The following is a 21,521-nucleotide window of genomic DNA, read 5'->3' as shown; positions in this document are numbered from 1 at the left end:
CTAAAACCATAACAAAAGATAGAAAGAATTTAACCTTTTCTCTTTGAATAAAGTCTTTTTGATTTACCAATAATCTTGACAAAATTTTGTAATTATTACTGATCTCCACTGGGATTGCACTAGCATTCTGTCAGAGGAAATAGTAAAAATTGAAGTTTTATCAGTTAGATAAATTGATATAAGCTACTAAAATGGAAAAGTGTATAAATGCTTCAGATGGATTTACCCTCAAGTATACAAATCCAAATTTTACAATACAAACCTATATTTTTAATCGAAACGTCGAATAATTTAGAATAAAATCTTTGGTAAAATATATATTTCAGAGATTTGACATTAAAAGATGGAATGGTATTTGAAGTTTCTAATAACTGTAAGAACTTCGACGACGAAGATTTTGGTTATTCCACAGATATACCATTAACTAATGATGAAGTATTGGATCTTTTAAATATGGATGATTTTCAAGATGAAGATACTTGTGATAATGATAATATAAATAACCGAATTACAGTTTGTGGTATCAGTTTTAAAAAATTAAAAACTAAAATGACTAATCTTTTTGGAGATGGAAAGGTAAATTATATTACTCGATGTTGTTAGTATATTGATGGTCTTTCATGGAATAATGTTTTTTTTAATACTGTTTATAGGTCATGAAATTAATAAAACAGGAAGGTGTTGGTACTATTATACCATGTGATGCACAAGTTAGTATCAAATATATAGCACATTTTGAATTCAGTGATGAGCCATTCGATTCTAGTTTTGCTCACGGAGATACAGAAACCTTACATTTAGGCGAAGATTCATTATTACCTGGTTTAGAGATTGGTATTGCATCAATGAAAAAGCATGAAATAGCGATGTTCCTTATACATCCGGATTTGGCATATGGAAAATATGGTTGTGCTCCCCGTATTCCACCAAATGAAGAAGTATTATTCATTGTACATTTAACTGATTATGTGGATAATGGATCTGCTAAGAGATTTCAAAGCTTGTCTTTAGAAGAAAGAAGACAATTTGTAACTGCTGTTAAAGGTGTTCAGGCTAAATTTAATACTGCCAAAGATTACTTTATTAAAAAGAAAATTAAGCAGGCAACAAAAGAGTAAGTATTTTTTAAATGAAATATATATATATCAACACCTTATTATTATTGTTGTGTGTTTTCAGATATGGAAAAGCACTTCAATGGTTAGAAGAAACAGAACTAAAAAATCAGAAAGAGGAAGATGAAGTAAATAAACTACTTTCAAGAGGTTATAACAATCTTGCAATTTGCTACAATATTCAAAATATGCCACGTAATGCTTGCAATGCATGCAATAGAGTTCCTATACCTACATCTAAAACTCATTTCAAGTATGTTGGATTAAAACAAATTCTAAGAAATACCTACATGAACATGATTGTACATTTGTACGTTTTGTATTTATTTTATAGTTATGGACGGGCGTTATTGAGAATGGGAGAGTTTTCTAGAGCAATGGAAAAGTTGCAGCTTGCTCTGAAGATGGAACCTAAAAATATAGAGATTGTCAAGGAAATTAAACTTGTGAGTTAATAAAATCAAAAAATATATATGTTGTTTCTGGAAATATCTTATCATACTCATTACTTCTAGGCAAATGAAAAACAAAGGAAGTACTTGGACATGGAGAAAAAGCTTTGGGAAAATTGCTTAAAAGTTGAAGAAAATAAAAAGAAAGAGCCTTCTGCTTTTGAAAAAGCTGCATACGAGATTTGTAAAAGCTTTTCTGAAGATAATCAAGCCTTGAGACAACCACTTCCTGAATGTTTGACCCCCGAGGAAGACAAATGTATACGTGAACAAGCCGCAGTTTTCGGCTTGATTGTTACTACACACCAAAGATACGGTAGAGAAATAACATACCTTAGCAAAGCTAATTATTAAAATCTAAGCGCTACTTTAATTAAGATGATATAATATGAAATATTATAGAAAAAACTATTATATAAAAAAGATATATATACATATATATATGTATATATAAATATTTTTGTACTTTTATATTATGAAGAAGAAATTATATTTCATAAAAATGCTTTACTTAACATTCATTAAAAACCTTTAAATAATTTTTACATTTTTTTACTAGTGATACAGAAATATTTTTCTTTATATTTAATGATCAAGATAAAAGGGATATCAAATATGTAGAAGATACAAAGATCGTGTGTGAGAAAATGGCGAATCTACGGTGTATATGTGTAAGTATCAGGAAACTACATATAAAATCATTCAACGGTTCGTATTAGTCGTAGCTGGCTCTTCTGGAAGAGGTTTCTCGACTTCGTTGCCAAATCGTATTCTATATTTTTGTCTTACAAAATCCCATTCGACGGCATTTTCAATTCTTATGGAATCTTTCAAAGATAATTGATTTTCCAATGGACTTGATTGAAGTAATGGAAAGTTAATGACGTCACGCTGCTGAGATAATACTCCATTGTCCTAAGCGAAAAAAGAAATTTGTTGCTATTTATTACTTATTTACTATCGACCTTTGACTTACCTGAATAAACGTATGTCCCGTAAATAGGTGCATTACACCAGTTTTACGTTCGCGGCTTCGATTTTTACACGCTCTTCCAATATATGAAATCCAGGAAGTAACGAGATTCAACGGCGAAGGTGCAGTACGTGTTCTTAAAAAGGATAGGTATTTCGATTTTCGTTACATTTAAAACAGTAAACATTTTGACGTATTAGTTGTAAATGTGCTTTCCGCTTTTCTTTACAATATAGAAGTTTGTTTTTGACATGTATAGGTATATTTTTTGCGAGTTACTTACTTTTGCATTTTACGAATAAGTTTGCTCAATCCATATTTCCATTCGATATCGCTTTGCGACTGAATACTTTGATATGTGTCGGACATCATCGCGATTAATAAATTGATTAGTACAATAACACTAACCAACATATATAGAGAGAAAGATATCTGTTAGAATACGAGAGCATTGATCGTCAATCCTCGAGGTATGAATCGTGCACGAGTAGTTGTGAATATTAGTCTGACCTTAAAGAAATATATTGTCCAATTTGGTTGCATTTTTCGTTTTAACGATATCGTGAAGTCATCCGTATCCTTTTGGCCAAAAATAGCGAAGAAAAGATTTTCCGTAATATCGATGGGATTCACTTTCACTGAAAGAATGTAATCAAGCATCTAAAATTGTCAAAGGTATTCCTAGAGGAACGCAAAGATCATTCTTACATTGCATCTTCAATTACGTGATTCATTTTGCGTGAATTTTCACTTTAATCGTTGCGCCCCAATTGCTAAATTTAATGACATTGATCGAAAGAAAGGGATATATACAGCATGAAATGCGAAACATGCTATGGAGATGAAAAGATAATATAGGTAGGATAAGGGCAATTGTCATATCGGAGAAGGAGTACAATTTAAATGATCATTAATGAAATTGGAATATTTTAGACGATATATGAATGAATATTCGCTCGTTAGATCGATTTCAAGACATCGTGATATCTCGTGCGAATGATCCTAATTGATGAAGACGTTGTGTTATGATCATGTTATGATTTGATTGAGAACTAATCGAACGGCAGACGGTCGATGCACCAATTTCGCGATACGATCGAATTTTGCAAATACGCATTCGATTGTATTAGTCTGTAAGCATGGTGATATTCGGCTAATGAGCATGCACGCATGCACTCAGTAACATTTCATTAACGCAGTGGAATTAGTTTATCGATTTGTTAGTGTGACAATTAAAGAGCAAGGCAATACGAGTGACCATACATATAGATGGACTAACCATTAAAGATACGTTAAGTTCCTATGCATTGTTGCTATACAGCATCATTCCTTTGGTAGTCTTCTTTAAAACATGATCGAGGCGGTAATCGTTGCATCGATGCGAGGGAGGGTAAAAGGTCCGCGAATAATAGTAGAATCACAGAACGATCCGATTAATTTGGATATTTATTTTAATGAGAAAATACGTACGAGACGAAACTGTACACATCTATTAAACGAAACGATATAACGTCGTTTTACTATAGTAATCCAGAACCAGGAGGACAAGTTCAATTAGGTTCAACTTTAACCAATATATATATCGATTGCAAATAATCGATCGATTCAAGGAATAGAAGTAAGTGCAGTTTGGCTTCCTGTCACGGGAACACCGGCCAACGAACTTTCCAGAACAGTCGGTAGAGATTCATGATCGGTAGATTCTTTCGATTCTTCGACATGTTTCTCGATATTTTCACCATAAAGATCACGATACTTGTGTCGGACCGCTTCCCAATCAACAACATTATCGATTCTGACAACGTTACTGAATGATAATTGGCTACCAAGAGGACTCAGGTGAACAACCGATAAAGCAACGCTATCCTTGTGAGCCACCTGTGCTTTTTTCACTTTGGACAACCACTTGGCGCCCATTCTGGACCGCGCTGAAAGCGCATCGGTTCTTTGCAATCCCATCAAGCGGACAAGAGAAGGTCGTTGCTTTTTTGCAGCCCGCTTTTTGCAGAGTTTGTACAAATATGCCATCCAGGTGGTAAGGAGATTCAGTGGTGATGGCGCTGTGCTTGTCCTGCACATCGATAAACGTATCTAATCAATTAGAATTTCCGCGATCGTTCGAACGAACGTGTCTCGTTCAAATTGCGCGGGCATACAACGGCGTTTCTTATCGCATCGGAAATCGATACCGGTTCTATCTCGATTTCGATTGTCAAAGGGTACGCTACAGGAGAACCCGGTATTTCTTATCAGTGAGCAACGATTATAAACCCTTACCTGTGCATATTTCTAACAAGCTTACTCAATCCGTATTTCCATTCGATGTCGGACTGAGCTTGTATCCGTTGGTAAGTGTCACTCATCATGGCAATTAGCAGATTAATCAGCACAACCACCGAAACCAGCATATAAATACCAAAGGTGAGCTTGAAGAGAACTTTGGTCCACTCGGGCTGCGTTTTTTCGACCTTGAATTGTTCGTGGGTCGTCTGACCGAAGATGGCGAAGAACAATAACTCAACGGCCAATACGGGACTCATCCTGACTGGAAATATGTGGGAACGATACGTCTCGTGAAAACTCTGTGTACCGCGATAGATTTTATGTTCTTCAATCTGTTTGTGAAGTACGTACATATGTACATGTTGCGTATATTTGTATGCGTGTAAGTACGTGCATGTTTTTTTTTTTCTTTTTTTTTTTTTTTTTGTTGACCTCGACGTTTTTAGGATAGTGTCACTATAGCTAAACGCTAAGTCGTAGTAGAACGCGTCGTTATTCTAGGTTCTTAAACTAAGGGATGCGTTTGTAAGGATGAATTCAGATCGCTCTAGACGAGCAATCATCTACAAATCCTACCATAGGAAGGAACCAAAGGTAGTTCTAGTGCACTCCAGAAGTAGGATAGCCATGCTGGGTCAAATGTTTACAGACGCACGATATCGTAATCGTACTTCTCTATTTCGTGTTCGCGGGACTACTTACGTAAATTCCGAAACGATAGCATGTTGATTATATCTCGCGAATAGCCGGTCGACCTTCAAAAGGTGATATGAATCCAACTACGAGTTGTTACCTAGAATATTTTGATGTCGTAGCTATTTTCAATGCGGTATTAGCGCGACGAAAATTCGTATACGGCATTGCATCCGGTAAAATCAAATTCGCAATCATCGAATCGAACTTGTGTATTTTTCCGAGGCGAAAAATCAGCTTCCTCTAGATGGGTGGCGTCATTGTTGTTGGTACCACGGAGGAGTTAGAAGCCGTCGGTGCGTTTTCATCCTCTTTCTCGTCATCCTCGTTTTTGGTATCCTTGTCTGCTTCTTTTTCAGGCTCGCTCCCGGACAGAGCTAAATATTTCTTACGGATCGAATCCCAATCGACTACGCTTTCGAGTCTTGTAGCACTATTGAAAGACAATTGACTTCCAAGAGGACTCAAGTGCACCACGGACAAGGTTACACTGTCTTTTGGTCTGACTTGACCTTTCTTCACTTTGGCCAGCCACTTCGCGCCCATCTTCGATCTAGGTGAGAGACGAGCAGCTCGCTGAAGTCCCATCATGTGGACTAAAGAGGGACGTTTTCGTTTTGCAGCGTGTTGCTTGCACACTTTGATGAAATACACGATCCAAGTAGTGAGCAAGTTAAGAGGCGATGGGGCGGTGGTCGTTCTGCAACACGGAATCGTGTGTCCAGCCTATCCCGCAGATTCGTTTCACGAGAAAGAACTACACGGTGACGAAACATGCGGCGCGGAGGCGGTTTAATGCGGGAAACTGACAGCGAAAATTAGCGGTGGAGTAGCAGACATTTTTCGGGGAATACGGATTGCTTCCTTAGCACAAGAAACGGAAATAGGCGCGTATTTATGTTCCGAACGCGGGTCTGAGAGATCCAATTGGTCTTGTATACGAAACACGTTTGCCGGCTTACCTGTGCATATTTCGGATCAGTTTACTGAGTCCGTATTTCCACTCAATGTCCGATTGCGCCTGTATCCGCTGGTAGGTGTCGCTCATCATGGCGATCAGTAGATTAATTAATACAACTACTGAGACCAACATGTATACGCCAAAGGTCAACTTGAACAGGACCGAGGTCCACTGCGGCTGATTAGTCTCGACCTTCAGTTCGCCGTGGGTCGTTTGGCCAAAGACGGCGAAGAACAGATACTCGAAGGCGAGTACAGGATTCATCTTTACTGGAATTCGAGGCACATACGTTTCTTGATTTGTCTTTTTTTTTGTGTTTTCTCTCGTGACTGCTGCTTCGTGCCTTTAGGCGGCTACTGGTGGACTCGCTATGTATGGATGCGGGTGTGGTATATCATACGTACATTAGAACGAACGAACGATCGAACGAACGATGAATGTACGAACATGCTCATGCTAATACAGATTGGCCATGCTTGCGAATAACGTTGAATGCATGCCGGACGTTCCGTGAGCTTCGATCGATCCACGCTATGTAATTATTCGGTGTCGTTTAACTTTCAAGGTGGTATACCTGTTATTATTATTTCTATTCCGTTCGCATTTTTGTTTTCTTTTTTGTTAAGACGCAAGAATTTGCGATAGCAAATTCGCGGAATGTATCGAGGATCTACAAAGGTAAGTATATTTTATCGATCATCCGATTGCGCGGGCTTTCCGCATGTTCTTCTTTCTACCGGGTTCTCGGAATTCACGAGGTTTACAACTGATTCGTTTGTTTTGGACGATGAGATGCAGCATGCAGACGGCGCGGCGAGCATTCTTTTTCTCTTTTGGTCTTGATCTTGCGGCGACGTAACCGCACGAGCGAACACGTACGTAGAAAGAGAACTATTTACCGTGCGCATGCAAGGAAAAGATCGGACGCTTCGTTGCTTCCCAAGATCGTAAGGAAGCACACGTAAAGCGGCCACGACTTTAAACGAAGAAAGGGATTCGAAGGAGAAAAGGAGGACATTCGAGGATGAGGCGAGGGATAGGGAAGTCTAAAACGGAGATTGAGTCGAGGCGGTTTCCGGTAGTTTAGAGACAGTCACAGAAAAAAATGGAGAAGTGCGCGCATCGGGTGGCACATCGGGATCGAACGTCTGGATGTGGACCAGCCCGACGCTTTTCGAGGTCGTAATTCGACTTGGCCGATTAGTGACACACAAAACACGCATTGCGCAAGACTCGAACAGCACGAAAAAGATAACATTACTTTTGTATGTTTAGAGAAATGCGTACGATGCACAATAGAGGCTGTGGAGAAACGCGCGCTCGATTGGCGCCTCCGTGAAATAAGGAAGAAACTGGCGGTGGTCGCCAACCCACTCGGTGGGATGCTAAGATCTCGAGATCGGAACCGAGATCGAGCTGTAGACACCGAGTAGCTGCTATTCGGACTCGCGACCAGGCAATTAGGATTTGGGAAAAGCATCAACATTCTTTTGTCTTTCGTGTTGCACGTGAGTATGAACATGTTTCAGGAATTTATGGCATTGATCGTCATAGAGAAAAATAAAGGAAACTGGACATAGTGCGGAGTTGTCCCGGATATTCGTCACAAGCCCGAATCACAGCACAGGTTACAGCGGAGTGAGAAACATTTCTCGCGATGTTGCAAATATTTATGTTAATTGGAATCAGGCAGCAGTCCCAGCAGGCAACACACATCGGGCAAACGCACAATGCAGACGGTACGACACCAAGAAGAATCGTGTCCTGCATTCCGTTGTGCACGTGTCATTGCCATTCAATTCACGTTCCGTTCTGGTTCTCGTTAACGTTCTCAATCGGCTTTTAAAACTTACTATTTCGGGAGCTATCGTCACAACACTCAGGTGGTTTTGTCTTGTAACGGAGGTGTCGACGAGGAGGCGCCGTCGATGGCGTCTCCATCATCCATTCCGTAACATTGGCCAACAAATCTATCATTGCAATTTATCCGATTATGCGTTTGTCTCGAGGCAACTAGGCTGTTCTATGGTATAGTCGGGACAACGATAGGTCTTAGTCTTCGTCTTCGAAATTATTAAATCATCGGAGGCCTGCGTCGAGGAAAGACCCGGTGGTGTTGAAACGATATTGATTTTACAGTAGTAGATCGTATAGGTTCGAAACTTATCTAAGTATCGAGGCATCGCGATGGACAAGGAATGATTCGTCATTCACTGCCATTGATTAATTCGAACGATTTCGAATATCGAATACTACCTTTTCAGAGGAAGAGAAGCATCGAGTACGCGTGTTTTTATTCGTGTACCCGCGTATCGCATGTTCGCGGTCCCATCGACCGCGCCGCCTAGCTTTTTTTTCATAGAGTGGCTGCGATCGTATATCCGAGGAATAAGACAGGGGGTAAAAATTAGGAGGTAATTTCTCTCTCCCTTTCTCTCTCTCTCTCTCTCTGCTACATTCTAAAAAAGATCACGGCTAATCATGTGCGTCGAACTTACCGTCGTAGAAGGCGCCCTTTTTCTTTTTGTCCTCGCGCATATCTTGAGTCGATTGATTCTTGAAGGCTTGGTTCAGCGCAACGAAGTGCATTGAGAAACCAAACACAAAGATGGCTAACACAGCAAGAAATCTGGCGAGATCCTTCATCAGGTTTCCGATGATGATCGCCCATGGTCCAAAGAGATGGTGAAACGAGAGGAAGTCGAGGATCTGCACACAAGCCAGCAAGAAGCTCAGAGCGAATAGTTGATTCCTGAGATAGAGCAGGGTTGGCCAGTACTGTCGTTGAACGAGCACGAAGCCCATAAGATGGAACGCTACTCCACAGATGCCGAACAATAGCACCGCCAATTTGATCCAGCCTAGTCCGCTCTTGTCGCTAGGATTGGTCAGCTCGAAGAGCAAAAGTCCAGACAGCATCACGAGAAGACACCATTCGTACCAGTACGGTAATAGGCTCGGTCTTACCACCGGATATATAGGAATTATACCGACCAGTAAAAGGAAGACCATCAGATATATGTGAGACGTGAGGTACGACATGAATTTTATGATGGGAACGTTATTGTACTTGTGACCGAGCGGAAGAGCGAACACCACCCATACTGGCGGACAGACGAGGAATGCGACGAATAGAAGAATCGTCCTGAAGGCGTTCCAATTCAAGCTGCCCTGCCACAGTTCTTGAAGATATCGTTGTACCACCGTATGCGCAATCACCTCCTTCTGCTCGTTCTCGATCAGAACGTCCAAGAATTCCACGTTTCTGCGATCCATCGAGGTAAGAATTCTTCCAGCCGAGTCGGCGCCCGCGGCTAGAGCTAACAATTCCGTGGCCATCGCTTCGCATTGTTTGCCGGCGGCTATCAAGTCTTTAGCTCTCTCCTTCTCTTTCTCCGACAATTTCATGTAGATATTGGAAAGTTTTGCTGCCGTGTCTACTGGCGCCGGCGATACCAGCACGAATTCCTCGATCGGTTTATTGTTGTGGCTCTTACTGCAGACCATCATATTATAGACGAACTGAAAAATCAACGAGTTCGAATCGATCGAGTGCATCACGAACGAAATCAACCATCAGGGAAGCAAAGTGAAAAGTTGGGAATCGCGTGCTTGCTATTTTGACGTCGGCACTCGCCGAAATTTATTGGTTCGACCGAGCAATGATCATTGCTCGCGTTAAAAGTTTCGAAATTCCGTGCTGTGCCAATTGCGTTGTCGAAGCTCGAGTTTCAAGAGAAAAGAAATTACAGGAAAAAGAAAAAAGTCACGGAGAGAAGCAGTGACGATTACAGCTTACCCTCTTATCCTCCATCAGAGCGTATGTATCGTGCTCCTTCTCCATGAGATACTTGAGCACGTCGTTGTGACCCTCCGAAGCGGCGAACCAAATCGGCGCGCTTCCGAGATTGGTTTCACTCTTCGGTGAGGCTCCGCTTTCGACCAGCAATTTAACAACATCAAGATAACCGGCGCGAGCGGCGCAATGCAACGGTGTCCAGCCATTTTTATCAGTCGCGTTTATTTCTGCTCCCTGACCGAGCAGAACTTCCACCATTTGGTAGTGACCGTGAGTCGCGGCGATGTGCAGACCAGTTTTACCGTATCGATCTGAGCTATGTAACAATTCTGCCGATCTGCTCAACAAAAGACCCACCACCGTGATGTGACCTCCGAAACAGGCCAAATGGAGGGGATTAAAGCCGTTTTCCGTGGTCGCTGCCTCCACCTTAGGCAATGATTTGGCATCAGCTCATCGCCGTTAAAAAGTCCATATACTGTTATTTTTTTTTTTTTTTTTTTCATTTGGATACCTGTACGCCAGCCGAGTTTAACAGCAGTCGTACGACATTTTCGTTTCCGGAGTAAGCAGCCAAGTGTAAAGGTGTCATTCCGGATTCGCTTCCTAATTCTCCTACCAGAGAGCCACCAGTTGGGGGATCGGATTTCACCGTTCCAGGTACGTTGGTTAAGAGTTCCCGTACGGTATCTGAACGAAAAATACATTGTTTTACTGTATTACAGGGTAAAGTCTAACGCGGGAAAGCCTCCAAGCGACATCTCCGCTTTGTAATAAGCGTGATTACTGTCTCTAAAACTCGACAAGTTTAGTGTAAAAATACATTGTTTATATCAATACCGCGATATCGTTGTTAAGAAACGAAGATTATGCTTGGAACGCTTCTCTCCTAAGATACAATAGGTGGAATAAGCTTACCGGCTTGACCGAAGTAAGCGGCAACATGAAGGGCAGTAACCCCAAGCTTCTTACTGGATATACGAAGAGATTGAGAAGATCTCATCACTTCCAATACCTGACCATGTCCGTGTTGCGCGGCCAAATGGACCGCGGTGAATCCCGCTCGATTCTCATCGGCACAAGAAGCACCTGCTCTGACTAAGGCTTTAACAACCTCGGCATGTCCTCCTTCGGCCGCCAGCTGAAGAGGAGTCGCTTCGGTTAACTTGTTTCTCGCAGAGATGACACCTTGCCGATCGAATTTCATCAGCTCTTCGATCACGCGCACGCTGCCCTGCATCGCCGCTATATGGGCGCATGTGTTCCCATCTTTGGTACATGCCATCACTAAGCTGGGATGTCTTTGAAGGAATAGCTGGGCCACCTCTGCATAGTTGTTCATCGCTGCAGCATGAATCGGTTTCTGACCTTGATCATCGGTCGCGTCTATACTTGCCCCGAGTTCGAGTAGAAGCTTGCACACTTCCAATTGGCCAGCACCAGCTGCCAAATGAAGGGGTGTCTGTTTTCTCAGCGTAAGAACGTCTATCGCAGCCCCGTGGTCCTGCACAAGGAACTTGACGAGATGCGAGTAGCCGTTCATCGCTGCCAAGTGCAATGCTGTTCTACCGACTCTGGACTTGGAGTTTATGAATGCCTTGTTCGCCAATAACGCATCGCAGACTTGTAAATAACCGTGCTCGGCAGCCAGGTGAAGCGCGGACCTACCCTCCAGGTCAAATACGTCTACTCTCGCGTGATTCGCCAGTAACGTGGTCACTAGCTCCATGTGACCACGATGGGCAGCGATTAACAACGGAGTCCAACCGACAGCGCTTTGACGATTTAACGCTTTCTGTACTTCCGTGGCTGACATACCACTTATCATCTCTGTTAGAACTTCGTTGTTTCCAGCTAACGCGCAGTGATGGAACGCCGATTCTTGAGCCTGTTTTGTTTGGAGTGAAACGTCTGCTCCACCCTCCAGAAGAGCTCGGATAACTGCGCGGTCGTCACCAGGTATTTCAACTTCCGACGGTTCGATCTGAGCGGCGTAATGTAATGCGCTCGCTCCTTCGTTTGTTAAACTGTTGACGTAGGCCGTCGCTGTTTCTGGACCCTTTCTTTCCTTCACAAACTCGATCAAGTGTCGCACGACGTCGGCTTTGCATCCCCTACACGCCAAGTGAAGTGGCGTTTCTCCATTCTATCGAAATGAGTTCCATCGTAACGTAGAGAAAGGAAGTGACAGATAGAAGAGGAAAAATCATACCTTCGACTTGTACATAGGATCCCCGCCATCCTCCAGAAGAAGCAATAACGTCGTCAAGTTGCCATGGCTCGCCGCTACGTGCACAGGTGTTTGACCGTCGTCGGTAGTCAAATTTGGCCCTGCACCAGATTTCAGTAGCATCAGCGCACATCTGTCGCCGTCAGGCACTCTGGCTGCTATGTGAAGAGGCGTTTCCCGAAGCTTTCCTCCTCGAACGTGAACTTCGGCCCCGTAACCTAACAAAGTCTCTACTACCGCAGGTTTTGCATTTTCCACGGCTATATGCAGCGCCGTGTAATTGTCGTTCGTAGTTGCGTCCACCTATGCGACAAAGAATGTTCAAACAACTAATTTAAACGAGTTCCCTTTCAAGATTAATCGAACAAAACTATATTTGTGACTTCCCATTCTAATACCTTTTCACCTCGTTGTAGGAGAGTGCTTATGATGCCAACATGACCGTACTTCGCTGCCGTGTGAATTGACCTGGCGCCACGTTTATTTGGCATGTGCAAGTAGACGCCCTTCTTGAAGAGCATCGTCGCGCATTCCGAGTGACCGTTCAATGACGCTATATGCATCAGTGTTGATCCGTCCTTCGTCCTCTCAAATATGCTGGCTTTGAATTTGTCAGCCAACAATTCAATAATAGAAGCATGTCCGTTTTCTGCTGCTAAATGCATCGGAGTACGATCCTGATGATCAGTGATGGAGGCTGACGCTCTGACACCGTAAAAGTACTTGACGAGGGTTTCGTCACCCTCGGCGCTTGCTATATGCAATGCAGTTTGTCCATCGCCCTGGAAGAATATTTGCATTCGAAGATATCCCAGGACGTTTCTTTAAAGGTATGCAACATTTCCGCAATTCCAAGATCCTAGGATTTTCTCATACGTTTTGCATATCCACAGTCGCCCCGTAATCCACTAATATTCGCACCATATCGATGTCCCGTCTCCTAGCCGCCAGATGAAGAGCCGAGTCACCTGTAGTGGTAGTGGCACGGAGCTGATCCGGTGCCTGTTGAGCCAACAATTCCCTGCACATCGATTGATTTCCAGCTTCCACCGCCAAGAGCAAAGGTATCTTTCCTCTCTGCAATACATTATGCTGGTGCAAGGACAGTGTTTTCGAAACAATTCCTTATAGACTGCGGTTCATTTCCGTTTTAGTATCGGGAGACATTAGACGGCTTGTCAGATCGATTTTCGCGAAGAAAGAAAAACGTATCCTGTACGATTTCCATAAATAGTCACATTCGTATGTAGACGTAAATATCGACGTTGGGGAGCAGTTTCTCTTAGAATCGCATAATCTCGCTCGTTTACGAGACAAAGAACGAAGGAACATTAAGAGGCTGGTAAATGTGCGTGCGAGAAAGAAGGTGAAATGGATGGAAATGTGCCGAAGGGTGGTAGAAGAAGAAAAAGTAGAAGAAACGAGCTAGAGGAGAATTATGACAGCTGTTCGGTACCAGGCCGCGATAGTCCTGGGCCATCATTCGCGTCACGCGAGAAACGTGAACGAGAATTGGGAGCGATGCGCGATAGAAATCGCGCAAAAACTGTTAATTCGATCAAGGAACGCCTGACACAAAGTTGCCACGTTTGATGCTTACAAGAACGTAGAGCACTTAAGCGGTAAAAGAATCGAGTTCTAGTGATTTCATTGACGCATACTACTTACCCCATCAACTTTCAACCTAATGTCCCGGCCGGCGGCGGCCAGTAACGCTCGTAAAATTGAAGTCGCAGTACCAGTTTGTCTGGACGCGACCAAATGTACAGCTGTTTGTTGCCTCGGCTATACTCGAATAATAAAAGAGATATCATATACTTTGAACAGTTAATAAGCTGAAAAAGAGAAAAGAAAAGTATATCATACTCCTCCAGTGGCATAAGGATCGACGCCCCGCTTTGACAGTAATAATTTGACGACATCCTCTCTCGAGTACATAGCCGCGATGTGAAGAGCATTGTAATTGTCCTACGAAAGACGAAGACGAATTTTGTTAACGCAAAATTTTTAGTTTATGTATGATCGACGTGAAGATTTCATCTTCCTGCCTTAGTTACTTCCGCTCGATTGAACCGAATAGCTCCAACTAGCTATGGTAGATGGAAATAAATCGTAAGACCCAGCGAGATTCGCCGGGTCAAGTGGCTAGTATGGAAACCGGGTTATAAATCGCATTTTGCCGCGCCCAGAATAAAACGAATGGCTTATCGTCGATCGATTTGAAAATGACGTCGAACCAACGCGTTGGGTGGGGCTAGAAAACCCGATCCCTGTGATTAGCTATTACTCAAAGTAAATGAAGGGGCGCGCCTATGTTTTTTCGCAAAATTCTTGGAGATTCTCGGAGCTTGCGTAATCGCGGAAATACCCACGGAAAGGGTCACGATTGCCTGGTAGGTTTTTAATCTTCTAGAAGCTTTAGGATTGGTCAAGCATGGACGTAGCCGCATAAGCATGACTACCGCGAAGAAACGCGCCGATAAAATCTGGAAGTTGCCTAATCAGCTCCTAGAATCGAGCTACTTTTTCGCCCTACTCGCTCGTCGGCCTACTTGCTTGCTTACTTTCTAACCTCGGTAAACCCCTTGGCCTTGGCCCTCCTTCACGCGATCTTACCCTCCTTCACTCGACTTAACAGAGATTACAAGGAGATCGTTAACTATACACGTTCCATGGTCTCCACTGGCTGTGATCATGCAGTCATTCAAATATTACGTGTCGCAGCCACGTAACGCGACCGGGAACTTGTTCAAAAACCAGTATCGCCACAATTAAGACAATTAGATTTTAACGCGAAAACACTTATCACCGTCCGTGATATGTGGAGCGGTCTCAAAAGCAACTAAAAAATTCTGCAAATCTACCAGTTGTATTTTACTCGTTAAACCACGCCAGGGAGAGCTATCAAATTTCTTGAAATACTTCGAATTTCTTGGAATACTTGCGCTGTTCCTGGCACCTACGTCCGCTCCCAATTCAATCATTCGGTCGAGCAATCCCGTGCGATTGTCCTTTACTGCGTACATCAATGGTGTCATGCCCGTTGCCTGAAAATTAAAAATATATATCGAGCAGTGATTGAGATAGAGGCAACGAGCTATTTTGTTAACGAGAATTTTTTTTCTTTTTCGACTAACCGGGTCCATGATACTAGCGAGAGGAAGGAGGGGACCATCCTCTCCGACGCTCTGCACCGCCTTCTCCAGAGATTTGAGCAGCTGGTCCACCGGTGCCCATTCTCCACGCGCGGCAAGCCCGAGGAGCTTTTGTGCGGCTTCCCTGCTGGTTGCTCCTGCCGATCCAGGTTTGCTTCCAGGTTGTGTTCCATCCGCGCTTGTTCCTCCACCGATGCTTCCCGTCGAGGCTGATCCTCCGGCCTCATCTTTGCTTACTGGGCTTTCCTCTTTGCTGGAGGGATTCTTTTTTTCGTCCTTCCCACCCGATGTCTTTTTACTGTTACTGCTCATGGTACTCCGTACGATCTCTCATCGTAGTCAACCGACATGTTTCACGCTTAAAGGACGACTTCGTTTGTCACTCAAAAATCTATATCTCCACTATTTTTTAGTTTTGTTGTATTTAACTCTTAACGTTTATAAACCATTATACTGATAAATTGTTACGTTGTTTCGAATATTTTCTAACAGTCGATGGTGAAATAAAAAAAGAACCGATGGTAAAGTTGGATGTTGGACGAGCGATTTAGTTGGTCGGACGCGTGCTAACGCCGCGTTTATCCTGGCGATTCTGAAGACGTTACGTGGCTCGCGAAGGGTAGCCTTCCCTCGACCCTCTCGCTGCTCGGGCAGGATCGACCAATCACTGTCACGGTAGTGCGGGAATCTACAGGGTAACGGTACACACCAGCAAAGAACAACTCGATTCAACCGGGTTGCACGGACGCGTATAACGTTGCCTAACTGGCTCACCCGCTAGCTACCGTAGCCCTCGCCCCGTTGGATGCTTAGAAAATGCGGTAAACCGGTGGTGAACTCGGTGGTGGTAGCAGCGGCGGCAGTGGTGGTTCGGTAGAGCCGAGAAACCTACCACGAGAGTGGGGAGCAGAAGGTGGAACGGTGGTGCCATGGTCGACGTCGACACGCGACTTCCGGCGCCGAGCCAGCAGGCACGCCATCCGTCTATGTGTAGTCCTTCGGTCTTAGACTTTAACCTCTGCTATCCTCCTTATTGCAACCGATTTACTTTTGTTACGTACCTTTCATTTTTTCACTTGAACATATGTTTTTTCTTTTGCGTTCATATCTCAACATTCCAACGAAGGAGCTTGATTGACGTTTCAAATAAACCATGTGTGTCCTTGTCGTATCTTTCATCATGTTTCTTACAAACATAAATTAAATTTAATATGACTTACAAAACGTGTTATAGACTTTTAAATGAATGTACAGATACATGTCTACATGTGTACCGCCTTATTGTAGAGTGAGATAACTGCACTTGGTAATTCAATCGAGACTCGTTTATACATACGTAGTATGTAACACAGTTGTGTAATTGAATCATGCAAGATAACTTCGTCGCCTTATAGAAAAAAAAGGTGATTAGTAGAGTATCATAAGTCAAGTGCACAAAAGCGTTAAGATTAATGTTAATTGGACTTTGGTATTTTGAATGGTTAACAGTGTGTATGCGGTTGAGGATAAGGCGATAAACATATAGAGATAAATATTACCTATACGCAGTTAAAATGTTCCAACATAGTTCGTCTTGAAGGAAGGCTCTCAGTGTTATCTCAGCAGCCGTAAAGTGCGTATGGACTTGGGAAGCTATAAATTAAAGAAATGTTTCGTTTTTGTATTACAAGGAATTCGTTTTTCTTCTCAGCTACTAATTACCGCGTATATTACAGAAATGTTGCTAATGTGAAACATTCATTGCTTGGTGAGTAACAAGATATTTATCAAAAATATATATAATTGACACAAAAGAAAAGCAAGTCATCTAAGCGTATTTATCCAAACATTTTATGTAGTAAATCCTCGAAGTTCTTGGAAATTATGCAACATGTCGAGTCAACGGTTATTTCACGAAAACCAAGATAAGCCGGCACACATGCTACAGCATGGAAGTGTACCATTAATCGACGAACCCATAGGAAAATTAATCGGGACGGCTGCAGAAAGGTGGCCTGATCGAGAGTGTGTGGTGTCTCTACATCAGAATATACGATTAACGTTTTCCGACGTCATTCAGCGTGCCGATCGTTTGGCTGCCGGTTTAATGAAATTGGGTATGAAGCGCGGCGATCGTCTCGGACTATGGGGTCCCAACGACGTCGAATGGTTAATTACCTACATGTGCGCCAGCAGAGCAGGTTTCATTCTTGTTGCTATCAATCCTAACTATCAAATGGATGAGCTCATCCACTGTATACAAAAGGTCGGCGTAAAGGCTGTGATATCACCTGACAATTTTAAAACACAAGATTATCCACGCATGCTACTTCAAGCCCAGCAAATGTGTCCTACTTTGGAACACATAATTATCTATTCGAAGGATCACGTGACGTAAGGAAATGTTCGGTCAACGTCTAACATGGTTGTCTACACTTCCTAAGTTCTAATCATGAGATGAATGTTCTTCTGAGGCGACGCGTGTGACTCTATCTCTCGCGAATGATATATTCCAGTTTCCTTTGAATTTCGTCTAATTTAAGCGAGGGAATGGACAATGTGCGATAACTCTTGGTATCCGGCAACGACGGGTCGATAAAGGGACAAGTTGGACGCGACGAAGTATACGTAAATCCTTTGTTCTTAGGAAACGCGATCGGATCGAGTCGTTAGCGGCGGTCGACAAGCATCCCTCTGAGGTAAATTCGTCGCGGTTGGTCATTCCTGGTGATAAGTAGGCGCGGACGAGGTCGAACAGGGGTGCAATTTTAACGTATTCTCGCACTCGCTCTCGTGCGATCTGTTAATTCATGAATATCGCGTGTAGTAAAACGCGGCAACAATCGACGTACAGTCCCTATTCGATTTAGTTGTTGGTATAATCGCTAGGTCAGACTACGTATACCGTGGCGATCGTATAAACGATTCGTACGTGCCACGCGACACGGTTATCCCTTTTGTTTTCATTTCGTTGATTCGAATCGGATCTCATGGGCGAGATATTCGATCAAACGTCTAACGAACCGCAAACCGATAATCATTCGGCCGAACGAGCGGAAACGAATTAACCCAAACGCTTGGTAATTTCCTAAATGCGCGACCTCGAGAACCTCCTCCCGTGATTTCAAGCCACAATCAGGCCAGTCGTACCGATTGACAATCCGATTGATAGTTTTGCGTCGCCCTTGCACGGTCGATCTATTTTCAATCGCGTCTCGTAACTTTCAAAGTTTTGTCTGATCATCGAGTGGATTTGATTAATAATCTCTTTCCGTGAAAAGGAATCACTGAAGAGCAATTAGGTTAATGGTCAGTTGCTGCTTTGTAGTCTGTTACGCACACTTCGATTCCGTTTCTAACACGCATTACCACCTTGTCGCGATCGATCGATGGATCGGTTAACGCGTTTCTAAATTGTTGCAGTGGAACTCGCCGCTTTATCGATGTGGAGGAGCTCGCAACCAGAATCGAGACGCAGTGGGTCGCGGCAGAGCAGGGCCAAATATCTTGTCACGATGGTAGTAATATACAATTTACTTCAGGAACCACTGGAAGACCAAAAGCCACGTTGATATCACATAGGTCTGTGATGAACAATTCGAAACAGGTATAATACTATCGCCAGTAATTATCTCAACGATGTCTGATCGAATCTTTATAACAGTACCTTCCTTGGACTTCAATCGTTTAGGCTGCCGTAAAAGCAGAGTTAACCGTCGACCACAAAGTTTGCCTAAACGTTCCATTCTTTCATGTGTTTGGCATTATTAAAGGGTTGATGTGCATGCTTCACGCGGGTATCACGCTCGTGTTACCAGCTCGTTCATTTAATCCTGTGAAATCATTGGAGGCGATAGTACGCGAGAAGTGCAATGTCGTTTACGGAACTCCAACAATGTGGGTAAGGAAACGATTCGAAAGTTTCACATAATAAATGAATAACATTTTCGTTTGTTCGTTGTAAATAAGTATTAGTGTTGTATATTGTTATTTACGACAGATCAATCTATTGGACGTTCAACAACGATTTCAACCGCCACCAATAACTTTAGCCTGTGGCGTCACCGGTGGTGCTCCTGCGTCGCCGGAGCTTTTCAAAAAAATAAGAAAATGCTTCAATTTTGACAACATGAAGGTAGGGATCAGATGTGATGAGAAAAATGTAGAGTCACGAGTGTCGAATCATGTTATCATAACATTAACATTTCGATCGTTTTTTTCTTTTTTTTTAACCGTTTAAACGAGCGCGTGCTAGCGCGCCTGTATGTCAAAGTAATCGTGTTTGCGACCGTATAGTTGAACAGTTCACTATGTCCGTCGTAAAAATCGAGCATGTACGTATAACGTAATTAAATCTTAATTGTAAAATTAAGTCGTCAGTTGGATTTTTTTCGATAGATACAATTTTTAAAATTCATACGAACGTTGGTAGGATATAGGAATCGAAGAAGGTCGTCGACACGACGACAGGGTCGTACTTAATTCGGCCCGACATAACGCGTCGCGTTTCCCGCGTTATCTATGCACATATCTTGCACAGGCAACTCCTCGGTTCGTATGCATAAATACGATTCTGCGAGGAGAAATATCGTTTCTTGGCCTCGATCAATAACGTTCTCTTTCGTGAAATCGGGCTCCGAGGTTCTTCGTACGTCGCGAATCGCTGATATTCACCATATTCTCTCTTTCAAACTTACGAATTACTGATTCGCCATGTTCAACAGACGATATACGGGCTGACGGAGACAACGGCGGTCATCTTTCAGACACTGCCCAACGAAAATAACGAATTGACAGAGAATACAGTAGGCCATTTGGCCGATCACGTTGAAGCTATGGTAACCAAAAAATCGTACGAAATTCGGTATTTGTTATTTACGAAGTAAACGTTTCTTTAATTACATTTTTTCTCTATTGAAAAGATCGTCGATGAGAATGGGAACACCGTGCCATTCGGTACTCCCGGAGAACTTTGGATTCGAGGTTACTGTACCATGATGAAATATTGGAACGACAAAGAGGCAACCGAGAAGACTCTTACCAAAGATGGATGGTTGATGACTGGTGATCAATTCGTCTTAAGATCGGATGGTTATGGACAGATAGTAGGGAGACTGAAAGACATGATAATTCGGGGAGGAGAGAACATTTTCCCAAAAGTATGTGTACATACCAGTCATTATGTTTAATTTTGTTTATTTGGCAAATCGTGTTCTAGGAGGTCGAGGATGTATTGATGACACACCCCCTGGTGGCTGAGGCACAAGTTATAGGCGCCTACGATGAAGTGTACGGGGAGGAGGTATGCGCCTGCGTGCGTCTTCAAGAGGGCGCGAGTCTTAGAAAAGAAGAATTGAGAGAATATTGTAAGGGTCGTATGGCGCATTTTAAGATACCACGTTACATAGAATTCGTAACGGAATATTCGAAAACAGCTAGTGGGAAAATACAGAAATATAAACTGAAACAACAAATGGAAAGCAAAAGGGTAATTCCCACTAATTCGGGCGAGAATATTACCGTCTCTTTTGGTAAAAATGAAAAAAAAAATTAATTAATTCCGTTTAATTTAAGTAATGTTTAATTTAATAATTTTCTTCGTTGCTTAATTTAATAATTTTTAATAAATTTTTGTTTAATGATATTATTATCTTTTAAGAAGATGAAAAAGTAAACGCGGTATAATTCGGTAAGATAGGTTCGTCGTGGTAGAGGACGCCACACATTCGTTTGCCAAGTCATTACCTACGAACTCGGTAATGTAGAAAACTATTCCAAGTGCGGTCATATAATATTTACCATCAATCCAGCGAAATACATATGTTAATACATCAGTATACGTGTTTTATTCGAGCGAAGTTCGTATTGCATTTGTACATTC

General features: G+C 42.6%; 3 protein-coding genes and 1 long non-coding RNA gene across 11 annotated transcripts; 3 read left to right on the top strand and 1 right to left on the bottom strand.

Moving 5' to 3' along the window:
* Nucleotides 1–9: 9 nt before the first annotated feature.
* On the top strand, nucleotides 10–2,106 carry LOC100648773 (inactive peptidyl-prolyl cis-trans isomerase FKBP6). The gene is made up of 6 exons (XM_003402423.4): nucleotides 10–232; nucleotides 327–576; nucleotides 654–1,114; nucleotides 1,180–1,368; nucleotides 1,450–1,561; nucleotides 1,631–2,106. Exons 1-6 carry the CDS (start codon nucleotides 192–194, stop codon nucleotides 1,919–1,921), a joined length of 1,344 nt encoding a protein of 447 aa, XP_003402471.2. The 5' UTR covers nucleotides 10–191; the 3' UTR covers nucleotides 1,922–2,106.
* LOC100648304 (serine/threonine-protein phosphatase 6 regulatory ankyrin repeat subunit A) lies at nucleotides 2,085–17,325 on the bottom strand. Of its 6 annotated transcripts, XM_048405464.1 has the most exons (16): nucleotides 17,200–17,325; nucleotides 15,644–16,847; nucleotides 15,452–15,553; nucleotides 14,373–14,474; nucleotides 14,175–14,291; nucleotides 13,383–13,583; nucleotides 12,905–13,288; nucleotides 12,489–12,809; nucleotides 11,195–12,422; nucleotides 10,791–10,966; nucleotides 10,277–10,705; nucleotides 8,976–9,999; nucleotides 3,051–3,178; nucleotides 2,824–2,972; nucleotides 2,544–2,676; nucleotides 2,085–2,482 (listed from the first exon to the last, which is right to left on the bottom strand). In XM_048405464.1, the coding sequence occupies exons 2-16, from the start codon at nucleotides 15,971–15,973 to the stop codon at nucleotides 2,270–2,272; spliced, it is 5,037 nt and encodes a 1,678-aa protein (XP_048261421.1). In that variant the 5' UTR covers nucleotides 15,974–16,847; nucleotides 17,200–17,325; the 3' UTR covers nucleotides 2,085–2,269. The 6 variants fall into 6 exon arrangements, with proteins under 6 accessions (XP_048261421.1, XP_048261419.1, XP_020723343.2 ...); XM_048405462.1 differs by lacking the exons at nucleotides 2,085–2,482; nucleotides 2,544–2,676; nucleotides 2,824–2,972; nucleotides 3,051–3,178 and adding exons at nucleotides 3,969–4,611; nucleotides 4,818–5,085; nucleotides 8,331–8,447; XM_020867685.2 differs by lacking the exons at nucleotides 2,085–2,482; nucleotides 2,544–2,676; nucleotides 2,824–2,972; nucleotides 3,051–3,178 and adding exons at nucleotides 5,160–6,216; nucleotides 6,479–6,746; nucleotides 8,331–8,447.
* On the top strand, nucleotides 4,639–6,280 carry LOC105666759. 2 transcript variants are annotated; one of them, XR_001099578.3, is made up of 3 exons: nucleotides 4,639–4,888; nucleotides 5,876–6,073; nucleotides 6,140–6,280. It is a non-coding gene; the product is annotated as an uncharacterized LOC105666759 (long non-coding RNA). The 2 variants fall into 2 exon arrangements; XR_007223943.1 differs by lacking the exon at nucleotides 4,639–4,888 and adding an exon at nucleotides 5,055–5,166.
* On the top strand, nucleotides 16,983–21,474 carry LOC100648190 (medium-chain acyl-CoA ligase ACSF2, mitochondrial). 2 transcript variants are annotated; one of them, XM_003402418.4, is made up of 9 exons: nucleotides 16,983–17,064; nucleotides 17,150–17,408; nucleotides 17,500–18,034; nucleotides 19,064–19,247; nucleotides 19,332–19,541; nucleotides 19,641–19,775; nucleotides 20,365–20,478; nucleotides 20,563–20,799; nucleotides 20,859–21,474. In XM_003402418.4, the coding sequence occupies exons 2-9, from the start codon at nucleotides 17,309–17,311 to the stop codon at nucleotides 21,192–21,194; spliced, it is 1,851 nt and encodes a 616-aa protein (XP_003402466.2). In that variant the 5' UTR covers nucleotides 16,983–17,064; nucleotides 17,150–17,308; the 3' UTR covers nucleotides 21,195–21,474. The 2 variants fall into 2 exon arrangements, with proteins under 2 accessions (XP_003402466.2, XP_048261431.1); XM_048405474.1 differs by lacking the exon at nucleotides 16,983–17,064 and having other exon boundaries at nucleotides 17,074–17,408; nucleotides 17,500–17,809.
* The last annotated feature ends 47 nt before the right edge of the window (nucleotides 21,475–21,521 follow it).

The sequence above is a fragment of the Bombus terrestris genome, chromosome 4, assembly GCF_910591885.1.
Source record: "Bombus terrestris chromosome 4, iyBomTerr1.2, whole genome shotgun sequence".
Taxonomy (NCBI): Eukaryota; Metazoa; Arthropoda; class Insecta; order Hymenoptera; family Apidae; genus Bombus; species Bombus terrestris.
The sequence above is the reverse complement of the archived record's forward strand: the minus strand, read 5'-3'. Positions and strand labels throughout refer to the sequence as shown.